General features: G+C 21.2%; 4 protein-coding genes across 6 annotated transcripts in view; 3 read left to right on the plus strand and 1 right to left on the minus strand.

Annotated features, from left to right (window-relative positions):
• LOC128953296 (uncharacterized) overlaps positions 1 to 12,954 on the plus strand; it is a 388,095-nt gene that overhangs the window by 13,432 nt on the left and 361,709 nt on the right. The window lies entirely within an intron of this gene.
• Positions 373 to 1,391, plus strand: LOC128953303 (uncharacterized). Its single transcript, XM_054298790.1, has 3 exons — positions 373 to 538; positions 624 to 986; positions 1,045 to 1,391. Exons 1-3 carry the CDS (start codon positions 475 to 477, stop codon positions 1,284 to 1,286), a joined length of 669 nt encoding a protein of 222 aa, XP_054154765.1. The 5' UTR covers positions 373 to 474; the 3' UTR covers positions 1,287 to 1,391.
• On the minus strand, positions 3,408 to 6,767 carry LOC128953378 (alkylglycerol monooxygenase-like). The gene is made up of 7 exons (XM_054298861.1): positions 6,717 to 6,767; positions 6,502 to 6,626; positions 5,597 to 5,882; positions 4,562 to 5,179; positions 4,403 to 4,479; positions 4,167 to 4,254; positions 3,408 to 3,419 (listed from the first exon to the last, which is right to left on the minus strand). The coding sequence occupies exons 1-7, from the start codon at positions 6,765 to 6,767 to the stop codon at positions 3,408 to 3,410; spliced, it is 1,257 nt and encodes a 418-aa protein (XP_054154836.1).
• LOC128953379 (C-factor-like) lies at positions 11,153 to 12,317 on the plus strand. Its single transcript, XM_054298863.1, has 2 exons — positions 11,153 to 11,577; positions 12,032 to 12,317. The coding sequence occupies exons 1-2, from the start codon at positions 11,153 to 11,155 to the stop codon at positions 12,315 to 12,317; spliced, it is 711 nt and encodes a 236-aa protein (XP_054154838.1).

Below are 12,954 nucleotides of genomic sequence, written 5' to 3' on the forward strand. Positions count from 1 at the left end.
TTTTTAGATCACTAAAAATTTACCATATTTATTTTTATATAAATATATATTAATATTAAATATAGTTTAACAAAAACATAATAATTATTAATAAATAGTTAATAAAAAATAATTTTTTAAAAAATATAATCAATTGCTCAACAAATTCATTGCAAACTTCATATAAACATTGGTATTGATAATAAAGTTAAGTTTTTAAATAAAAAATAAGAAAACACATTATTTTATAGATTTTTTTAAAAAATGTTAAAATAACTATTAATTATAAACGTGTGTGTGTGAAATATACTGTATAAGTATTTTTTAAAAATATATCTGGCTAAATAATTATATAAATAGCAATGAATAAGTTTTAATAATTTAAATTAGTAGAAAATAATTATTACTCATTACTATTTTATAGTAGTATCATAATTTTAAATTAAAAATTTATCGAAATATTTATATTTTTTTGTTTTTACTAAAACTACCATAATGAAGCTAGTAGTATTTTTATTATTATTTTGTTTCATGTTAAATGTTATACTATGTCAATATGGTAAGTTTCATTAATTATTTTATCATTATTAATATATTGAAATTGAAATTAGCTTGTTAAATTGTTGTAAATTTTGATTATAAAGTTAATGCTGATGATGATGATGGACAAGTAGATGGAGGTAACGGTTCCGATGAAACTAGTGATGGAGGTAACGGTTCCGATGAAACTGGTGATGGAGGTAACGGTTCCGATGAAACTGGTGATGGAGGTAACGGTTCCGATGAAACTGGTGATGGAGGTAACGGTTCTAATGAAACTGGTGATGGAGGTAACGGTTCCGATGAAACTAGTGATAGAGGTAACGGTTCCGATGAAACTGGTGATGGAGGTAACGGTTCCGATGAAACTGGTGATGGAGGTAACGGTTCTAATGAAACTGGTGATGGAGGTAACGGTTCCGATGAAACTGGTGATGGTGATGGACAAGGAGTTGTAGATACTAAAGGTAAGATGATGATAGTTGTTTTAATTTAATTTAAAATTTATGAAAATTAACTACACAGGCAATAAATGTATAAATCAACTTGAACAATGTAGTTTTGATTATGTATGTTGYGGTAATATGATATGCAATCCTATCTATACCAGATGCTATACTCCAGGTTATCTACAACATCATCTAGCTCTAAATCGTTTTAGACCAATGAATCTTGATGATCTACCCAATAGAAATGGTAGACTAATGGCCGAAAAAGGTGGTCCAATGCCTAGTAGTAGTATAGGTAGTGATGGTAGTGGTAAATGAGCTTGTAGCAGAAAAACAATGGCTAAAAGTTATAATAATTAATTAATTAATTAAAATATTAATATATTAATACTTTTCCAAACAAACAAAAAATTGTATTGATTATAATTATGAAATATTAAAAAAATTAACTTTATTAATACTGTAAACTGTTTAAATTAATTATTTGAGATAACTATTAATTATAATTATAATTATATATGTATGTGTATGTGTATGTGTATGTGTATGTGTATGTGTATGTGTATGTGTATGTGTATGTGTATGTGTATGTGTATGTGTATGTGTATGTGTATGTGTATGTGTATGTGTATGTGTATGTGTATGTGTATGTGTATGTGTATGTGTATGTGTATGTGTATGTGTATGTGTATGTGTATGTGTATGTGTATGTGTATGTGTATGTGTATGTGTATGTGTATGTGTATGTGTATGTGTATGTGTATGTGTATGTGTATGTGTATGTGTATGTGTATGTGTATGTGTATGTGTATGTGTATGTGTATGTGTATGTGTATGTGTATGTGTATGTGTATGTGTATGTTAACTATTAATAATAGCTATAATAACTAACTATAAATTATATTAATTACTATTAATTATAATTTTATGTGCGTAGGTATATATTTGTGTGTTATTAAAAAACAGGAAATAGTAATTAATTATTATCTTATTAAAAGTAGTATAATAGTAATGAGTATGTATGTGTATGTGTGTGTATTTGTGTGTATATGTATGTATGTATGTATGTGTGTGTGTGTGTGTGTGTGTGTGTATGCGTGTGTGTATGTGTGTGAGTGTTTGTTTGTAAAATAGTATTAAAAAAATATCTGGCTAAATAATCATATAAATAGCCAGGCTCATTTCAGTTAAAATATTATACTTTTAATGATTTTATCTTTAAAAAATAAATAAATATTATATTATTTTTTTTTAAATATATTAATCTAAAAAACTAATATAATAATAATAACAATGATAATGAAAATCTACTTGACACTATTAACAACAACAATATTATCAGTTAACATTGGTAAGCGATTTATATTTTTTTATTGAATAATAATTTATTTAATTAAAATACTTATAATTTTTTTTTAATTATATATTAATAACATATAATATATATAGTTTTGTCGACACTGTTAACGGATACTAAGCCCAGTGCCGATCCCCGACATAACACTGACTACTATAAACAGTTTACTATACCTGTAATCAAGGATCAGATGCGACAGAATATGCTATATGTGGCCCAAATGGTAGACTCGGCTCAGTCTATACTGGCGGCCACTGGGCTATCGGTACCCAATATGCTGTATACGGACGCGCGTGAGTTTATACTGAAAACATTGGGACCGGAAACTCTGTGCGCACTCGACGCGTGTCAATCGGAACAGAATAAGACATTGTTTGCTATGTTTGCACGCGATTCGTACGGTTTCCGACATATGAGTGACCGGATATTCAAGGAACGACAGCAACGATCGGTGTTCAATACGACAGCTACCGGTGCCGCATACGAACAGCAACTGTGGACAGATCTCAAGGCTCGGGAGGAATCACTGTTTCAGGGACTGTCCTATATTGCCGATGTCAAGTCCCGGGGTCCAAATGGCTTCGTATTTTTGAGCCCATTCCACAAAATGGTTAGTATTTTATTTAGTTTTTATTTTTAAGATAAAAATTTCATAATATTTTTTTTTAAAAAAAAAATATTTTTAAACTTTTTAATAGTTTTGAACTTAATTTTTTTAGAATTAATTTTTTAAACAACAAGTTTATTACAAATGAAAATATAGTCTAATTATTTAAATATTTATTATTAAATTTTTTTTTTTTAAATTAGAAACWATTTTTACTGTTAAATGTAGAAAAATATAACTAAATATATTTTTTAAAAAAAATAATTAATAATTTTCTTAAATATTATTAATTATAAATATATCAAAATATATTTATTTTATTTTTTATTAAAAAATWATTAATTAGAAACTATTTTTAYTGTTTAATATAGAAAAATATAACAAAATATATATTTAAAAAAATAATTAATAATTTTCTTAAATATTATTAATTATAAATATATCAAAATATATTTATTTATTTTATTTATTTTTTTTAATTATAGATCTATACATTTTTGGAAAAAGAGTTTCCCAAAATTAACCAGGCTATTCAACAATTGCCAACCAGTGAATTACGTATAAAAAATATGCAATTGCTCCTGGATGATTTACTATTGTGCACTCAAGAACCATGGTGAATTTAGTATTATTATAATTAGTATTATTATAATATACTTATAATATTTTWATTTTGAATTTTATTTTRAAGTTTTTTGAAGTATTTTAAAAAAACATTTAATTTTTTTTAATAATTTATTAATTTATTGATGCATCTAATATATACAGTATATATCTATTATTATTATTTTTTTTTTTAATTAAATAAATTGCATTTTTAAAAACCACAAAAATAGATATATAAAATTTTTTTAAAAATTAAAATTACTAATTTTTTTTGAATAATTACTATTTAATAATATACAGTGTATATTAATAATTATTATATAATTAATAAGTTATAATTCAATTTATTGAAGCATCTAATATATTAATAAATATATATGTTTTAATAATTTTTAATTAAATATAAGCTAAAATAACATTTATTTAAAATTTTTTAACAAAAAAAACATATTAAAATAAATATTAATTAAATTCATATTAAAATTTTTTGATTTTTTTTAATAATTAATATTTTATAATATAGATTTTACAAATTAATAATTTATAGTTTATTTTGTATTTAAATAAATTTAAATAATTTATTTAAAATGTAGATCATCCACATCAAAATTGATGTAAAATAAATTGCTTGTTCAATTGATAGTTGATAATAATTGTTCATTGGATAATAATAATAAATAAGCAATCTAGCTAGTTCAATTATTGGTGCATAGGTTCTGTGTGTATAATAAATAAACAATTAATAATTTTTTAATTAAATAAAATATTTAAATACTTTAAAATACTTTAAAAATACTTTACTTTAAAATACTTTTAAAAAATATTTAAATAATTGATTTTTTTTTAAAAATAAATAAATATTACTTGTTATCCAATATAGCACCGATTGATGTTAGAAATAGATAAGTCCATAGATATTTTACCATGATCAATTTGATATTCTAGTAGTAAAGTTTTTTTTAGTAAAAATAAATAATTTTTAATTAATTTTATTTTAATAAAAAATAATTAAAATTCAATTACCATTGATTCTCTACCATTCAATACCATAAATATATCCATTGATATCATTAGTAAATGTACAGTAATATACAGATACATATACCAATGCATTCGATAATTTAGATTGTATAGTTTATTGAACTCAAAATTATGTTGCTTAATTTTATCATCCATATCTACTTGATCAATATTATTATTATCAATATAGGGCATTGACCATGATGGTTTATTGAATAGGGAATGCCATTTATTTGATAGACTAGTTGGTTGACCCGGGTAGTTAGTTGAAAATTTTTCATAGATTAACCCGAAATAATAGACCGATTGACGGGTAAAATCATAGGTAACGGGAGGTTTATGAACCAATCCGTAGACAACCGGTTCATCGGGTCGTTCCCGAACATAGGTACCAAACCAACGATCCCATACAGATAGTACGGAACCATAGTTACGGTCTAAACAATATTCATTGCTACCGTGATGTACGCTATGATCGCCCGGTGCTATCATCACTAAATCCAACCAACCATAGGATTTCCATAGGCTAGTATGCAATGTAAACTGATAGACGATAATAAATTCGAGGACATGTATCAATGTCGGGCCAGGTATGAGCACCGATAGCCATACGGTTGCAAACTGTGCGAAAATAATATAGATTAATATAATCAATAAAATAAATAGTTAGCTAGCTTAATTTTTTTAAGATTATACATAAATGTTTTATTATTTAATATATATATTAAAATAATATATAACATCAATAATACAAAATCAACTAAATTTTTGAATAATTTTTTTAAAAAAATTACTAAATTTTTCTAGAATTTAAGTCAAAAAAAAATAAATAAATAAATATTTTTTTCTAATGTAAACATTAATGTCTTTTTTGTTTAATATCGTTTTATATGTGTTATAATTAATTTGTTTTTTAAAAAAAACTATTAATAATAATAAGTTAAATAAATAAATTTGTTTTTTATAAATATATTTTTTTTGTTTAACTATATTTTACTACTAATTAATTATTAATTAATAACAATAATAAATAATTACCGCTAATAATACATAGTTGGCTTCGGTAGCCAACGTACGACTGGCCACCGATAGATTATAATCTTCGCCGCTATGATGAAACTGATGGGTTGCCCAAAACACGTTGATTTCATGCCCAGCCCTATGGCACCAGTAGAATAGAAAATCGACCATGATAAATGTACAGATTATCATTGAATAATAGCCAATTAAACTAGACTGGGCGGTCGATTCTGTCAAATTAACTAGGACGTAATTTGTGTTCAGCCATTGGCAACATGTTGAAAATAATTTTAGCATTAATGATCTATAGGGGGGGGGAGGGAGGGGCGGATGGGTTGGGGCGGAAAATTTAAAATTATTATTAGTATTATAATTATTATTAGTTTTATAATTATCGTTAGTATTATAATTATTATTAGTTTTATAATTATTATTATTATTAAGTATTATAATAATAATAATACTATTTATAATACTAATAATAATACTAATAATAATACAAATAATTTAGTAGTATTATTATTAGTATTATTATTAGTATTATTATTTGTATTATTATTAGTATTATTATTAGTATTATTATTAGTATTATTATTAGTATTATTATTAGTATTATTATTAGTATTATTATTAGTATTATTATTAGTATTATTATTAGTATTATTATTAGTATTATTATTAGTATTATTATTAGTATTATTATTAGTATTATTATTAGTATTATTATTAGTATTATTATTAGTATTATTATTAGTATTATTATTAGTATTATTATTAGTATTATTATTAGTATTATTATTAGTATTATTATTAGTATTATTATTAGTATTATTATTAGTATTATTATTAGTATTATTATTAGTATTATTATTAGTATTATTATTAGTATTATAATTAGTTTTAGTATTATTTTTTTTAAATACCTAATCAAAATCAATAATAATCCCGATATTAGATTGAATATGGTTTCCGATGTTCGCATATAACTAACAGTTTTTAGTCGCAACAAAAATTCCCCGACAATGGCCAACATAAATACGGGATAGACCTAGTTGATTTTTTTATAAAAAAAATAAATAAATATAGATTAATTTAAATATAAACTTGATATTAATTTATATAAAAAAATATATATTACTTTTGCCTCATAGTTATTGGCAATACTCGATAATTGCAAATAGTTTAACATTATTTAAATAATTTAATTAAATAATATTATTATTATAAATTTTATATAATAAAAACTGTTTAAAAATGTTATTAATTAAAAAATTATTATAATAAAAATTTTTATATATAATAAAAACTGTTATTAATTTTAAATATTATTATTATTATTAAAAATTTTATTTAATAAAAAGTTTTATTGTAAAATGTTATTAAATAAAAAAAATAATTAAATAATTTTTTAGTTTTATCTTAAAAGTTTGTTAATCCTTATATATATATATTTTAAACAAACAAACTTCAACAAAAAAAATGTTATTTAATTTATTATTTATTTATAATAATGTAATCACACTAATCGATAATACTAATTGAATTTAATAAATAAAATAAATAAATATATTATTAATTAAATATATGATTAACAGTTTATCTGTAAATTTATAATATATTTATATTATAATAAATATTTACTGCTAAATACTATTACACTATTAAACAGTAAACAGTGTTTATTGTAATTTTAATAAACAATTAAAAAACATTAATAAAAATAATCACTGTATATTATAACTGATGATAATTATTCAACTCAAACATAAAAATTATTTAATATAATAATTATATTATAAACATTTAATTGTAAAAAAATATTGCAAAATCATAAAACAATTTTTTTGTTGAAAAATAAATTACTAAGAAAACAATTTTTTTTTTTGATTATTAAAACTTAAATGTAATAAAACAATTTTTTTTAAAATAAATGATCATGTAATTTTTTTTATAAAAAAATATTATCATAATCATTAGTAGTGTTTTATGTTTTTGAATAAAACAATTTTTTTTTTAAAAATCATATTTAAATATAACTAAACACAATATATTATATTACAGGATATAATTATTTATTAAAATAATAATATTACAATTATTTTTTAAAAAAAAATAATGGATTCAATTTACTTATATAATATAAATATTAGTATTTTTTCAATACATTTATTAACTAAAAAAACAATAATATTTTATTACTGATATAATATTAATAATATCAGTAATAATAATAATATAATACATTATATTATATTACGTTAGGATCAGTAAAAAACATAATGTTTTTCTATTATTAGATATTTGAGTTGTTTTTATAAAAATAAATATAAATTATATTATTAGATATATATATGTATATACTGTATATTAGACATGTATCTAAAAATATATTAGTTTAAAATATATATATACAAAAAAAATTTTGTCGTTCAAACAAAAAAAAACATTTAAAATATTTTCTAATTAAAAAAATTATTATTTGTGTGGGTTTTATTTAAATAATAATATATTTTTTTAAAAAATATCTAAATAATAAAATTATTAATAATTTTATTGTTAATACAATTAATTTTTTAAACTTTTAAATATTTCCATAAAAATTAATAAAATAAAAATTCAAATATCATATGATTATAAAAAAATTTTTCATTAGTATAGCATATCTATTAACAATAATAATAATAATAATATTTAATTACAAATAACTACTAATATTTCATATAAAACATTGACAATGACAATGTTAAAAAAAATAATATAAAATATTTTTTTTTGATTGTAATTAAATAATTATTATAACTGATAATAATTATTAGTTATCAATAATACTAATAAAATTATAAGATATATAATGTAAATGTAGAAAATGTTTTTATTAAATGCTAGATTCAAAAAAATAAATAAATAAATTGTTTACAAAATTATATTGAAATTAAAAAATAAATAAATAAAAAATAGTTGCGTCAATAACTATGTATTTATATATTACATCAATTTATAGATAAATATATATATATTTAAAAAAAAATATATTTACAACATGTTTGTAGTAGTAATAGTAGTATAAATATTAATTTATTAATTATTTATAATATTAATTATTTATATATATATATACATCTATATATATAAAGTATAAAACATTTTTATGAATTCAATGTAAATATTACATAGTTTAACAATAATAGACGTCTAGTATTTTTTTTGATGAATTTATTATCATATAATTTATCATTTTTAATACACACATATTATTGCTAAAGCACACACACACACAGACACACACACAKACACACACACACACACACACACACAYACACAYACACACACACACACACACACACACACACACATACACACACATACACACACATACACAAACATACACACACACACACACACACACACACACACACACATACACACACATACACACACATACACACACACACACACATACACACACATACACACACACATACACACACATACACACACATACACACACATACACACACATACACACACACATACACACACATACACACACATACACACACATACACACACATACACACACACACACACATACACACACATACACACACATACACACACATACACACACATACACACACATACACACACATACACACACATACACACACATACACACACATACACACACATACACACACATACACACACATACACACACATACACACACACACACACATACACACACATACACACACACACACACACACACACATACACACACATACACACAMATACACACACATACACACACATACACACACATACACACACATACACACACATACACACACATACACACACATACATACATAGACATACATACGTACATAAAAATAATTCACAATTCAATATAATTTATATAACATTTTATTGATATATAAAAAAAAGATATTTTATTAAACTACAATATGTTCAAGGTTAAATTATTGATATATTTATTTTTTTAAATAAAATTAAAACAAAAAAAAAATAAATGCATAATAAATAAGTATATATTTTTTTAAAATATGTCTAAAAAACACATTTTAGAAAATAATTAATTATTAAAATTAAACAAACAAAAAAATATAACCATAATATACATCCTTTTTAGACAACAATATTATTAACATTATTATTATTATTATTATAAAATATTTTTATAAATAATAAATATTTTATTATTATTATTATTATTTAAAAAATGTACATGTTAAATTCAAATTTAATTATAATACTAATAATAATGCTAATAATTAGCCAGCTAAAATTTGGTCAAACATGTCAATCGGACACCGATTGTCTAATTGGCCAACAAGTGCACCGGTGTGTCAATCATGTATGTTTGGTTAGCCATAATCCCAGTCCTCTGGATGCCCAGTGCCTAACAGATATTGATTGTCTACCAACGTATGGCAAATACTACCGGTGCTATCAATTCAAATGTATATCGGCTACCAATAAACTGTGTACCGAGGATCGGGACTGTCAATCAAATAGACTACATAAGCGCTGTCGCAATAATCACTGTAGTATTTTGTAATTTTAATTATTTTATATTTAATTAATATATAAATTATATTTTATTTAATAAAAAAAATGTTTTAGTATAGTAAACATATATGAAGTTATAGTTTTTTTTTACATAATTAAATCTATCTATAAGTTTTGAAAAAATGATATAAATATATATATAAAATTTTAGTTTTATTTACAGAAATAAAATACTATAATATTATAAAAATTATTAAAAACTAAACTATTATTAGTATTATTTTTTTAAAAATTAATAAAAGTAATATATTTTAAAAAATATAATAATGTTTAGTATGTTTATTGATTGGTAATATACTATTTTTTTAAATAATAAAATAATTAAATTATAATTTTTAATAATAATAATATTTTTTGTGTGGTTATTGTTTCACAAGTTTATTGTCAATGTCAACAACAAACAAAATTTTTTATTTATTAATAAATTTTAATTAATACTTATAATAATATTGATAATAATGATAATACAATAATTGTTAATAAAAAAACATATATTTGTAATAAATAATAATAATTATTTTTTTTAAAGATTAACATGGATAATTATATTGCATTTTTTTATATCCTATTACTATTATAATTAAAACCATAAAATTTTTTTTTTATATATTTAAAATATACACAGAAAATTATTTCAACATTTTTTTTATTAAAAAAAACTATCTTTAATTAGTTAGTTAATTATTTAGTTAGTTAATTATTTAGTTAGTTAATTATTTAGTTAGTTAGTTAATTATTTAGTTAGTTAATTAATTATTTAGTTAGTTATTTATTTAGTTAGTTAATTATTTATTTAGTTAGTTAATTATTGTTACTTTATTATTAAGTTAGTTAATTATTTAGTTAGTTAATTGCTTAGTTAGTTAATTATTTAGTTAGTTAGTTAATTAATTAGTTTTTCTAATTTAAAAAAATATATATTTATTTCAACAAAAAAAACTATTTAAAAAAAATAAATAATTAATTTTAATAATTTAATTATGAGTTTCGATACCGTATTGATCACTGGCGCCAATCGTGGCATCGGACTAGAGCTGACACGACAGTTGTTAGCGGCACCCAAACCGCCCCAGCATTTGATTGTTACCGTCAAAGACATCAACAATAATAATAATAATAAAACTGGTGGCAAACTGTACGACCTGTCCGCTGCCCATCCCGATAGGCTACACGTCCTTGAATTGGACGGCCATAAGTTTGATACGTACGCCCAGTTTGCCCGACAAGTTCACCAGATACTGGGCCCACTGGGTTTGGATACACTGATCAATAATGCCGGTATACTCTATAATACCGGACTAGAGGATGTCCAACCAAGCGATATGTTGGATAATTTTCAAGTTAATACAATGATGCCATTGTTTTTGACTAAACAATTGCTACCGGAGCTTAAGATATATATACAGTATATATATATATATATATATACAGTATATTTAATAATAATAATTATTATATTAATAATAATTATTATATTAATAATAATTATTATATTAATAATAATAAAACTTATAATAATAATTCAATAATTAAATTAGTTGTGCATGTATATATTAATATTTTATAAGTTACAACTATATGTAAATTTATCTAGTTAAAAAGCAACAAAAAAATTAGCTAGATAAATTTCAGACAATAATTTAATTTATAAATATATTAAACATATATATATATATATATATATATATATATATATGATATATACTTTTAATTTTATAATATATTTATTAAAAAAAAAACTTAATATTACATAATTGTAGATTTTTATTAATATTTAATTTTAATTATTTAWTTAATTATTTAAATTGTTTAAATTGATTGATTTATTTATTTATAAAAAACAAAAATTAGCAAGCTAGATTACTTAATCGTAAAACAATGGTTGTCAATATAACMTCGGTATTGGGCTCAGTTAGCCAATATTCAGCTACCCGGCTGACACCATTTCCCAGTTATCCCTATCGTACAAGTAAGTCGGCCCTACATATGATTAACAAATTGTTGGCCAATGATCTCCGCGAGGACGGCATACTAGTAGTAGCCATACATCCCGGTTGGTTGCAGACAGATATGGGCGGACCGGTAGCACCGGGTAGTGTAGAAAAAAAATATTACAAAACTATTGAACGTATTGGCCCGGGTTGATGATAGTCATCATGGTAATATTATTAACTATAAAGGTAGTTTTATACAACCATAATATTAAAAAAAAAATTTATAAAAATTAAAAATATAGTAGTAGTAGTAGTTGTAGTAATGTGTTATAAAATAATAATTATAAATAATTAAATTAATAAATAAATAATTAAATAATAATAATCTATTGTTATCTTTGTGTTTATATTTTAATAAAAATTTTTAAATAAATAAAAATAAAAATAACATATTAATATATTTATTAAATGATTAAATAAATTATTATTTATTTATTACTTTATAATTTTTATTAAAAAAATTTATATAAAGTTGTTGTATTAATAAATATATAATTTTTTAAATATAATATTAGTAATTTAATTAAGCAATATTTTTTTTTTAATTTTATTTTTTGTTTGTAGCTTATAACATAATAATAAGTTAATAATAATAAAAGTATTAAAATAATTTTTTTTTCAATTAGTTTAGTCTATTAAGTATACAGCATTTGTATAAAGCAGCTGGTTAATTTTTTTTTTATTAGTTTAATTATTTATACAAATAATGTTTATATTTTAATTTTATTTTTGAATAAATTGCTAATTTATAAAGTTATATATAATAATAATAATAATAATAATAAAAT

Source organism: Oppia nitens, unplaced genomic scaffold (genome assembly GCF_028296485.1).
Source record: "Oppia nitens isolate AA-2021 unplaced genomic scaffold, nextdenovo-longstitch-racon4-pilon3 scaffold21_pilon_pilon_pilon, whole genome shotgun sequence".
NCBI classification, from domain to species: Eukaryota; Metazoa; Arthropoda; class Arachnida; order Sarcoptiformes; family Oppiidae; genus Oppia; species Oppia nitens.

Coding starts and splice junctions, on each gene's coding strand:
- LOC128953378 (XM_054298861.1), bottom strand. CDS start 6,767: ATGTTAAACTATTTGCAATTATCGAGTATTGCCAATAACTATGAGGCA. Junction 5,883..6,501: donor TTATTATTGATTTTGATTAG/GTATTTAAAAAA, acceptor CCCCCCCTATAG/ATCATTAATGCTAAAATTAT. Junction 4,255..4,402: donor GGTGCTATATTGGATAACAA/GTAATATTTATT, acceptor TTATACACACAG/AACCTATGCACCAATAATTG.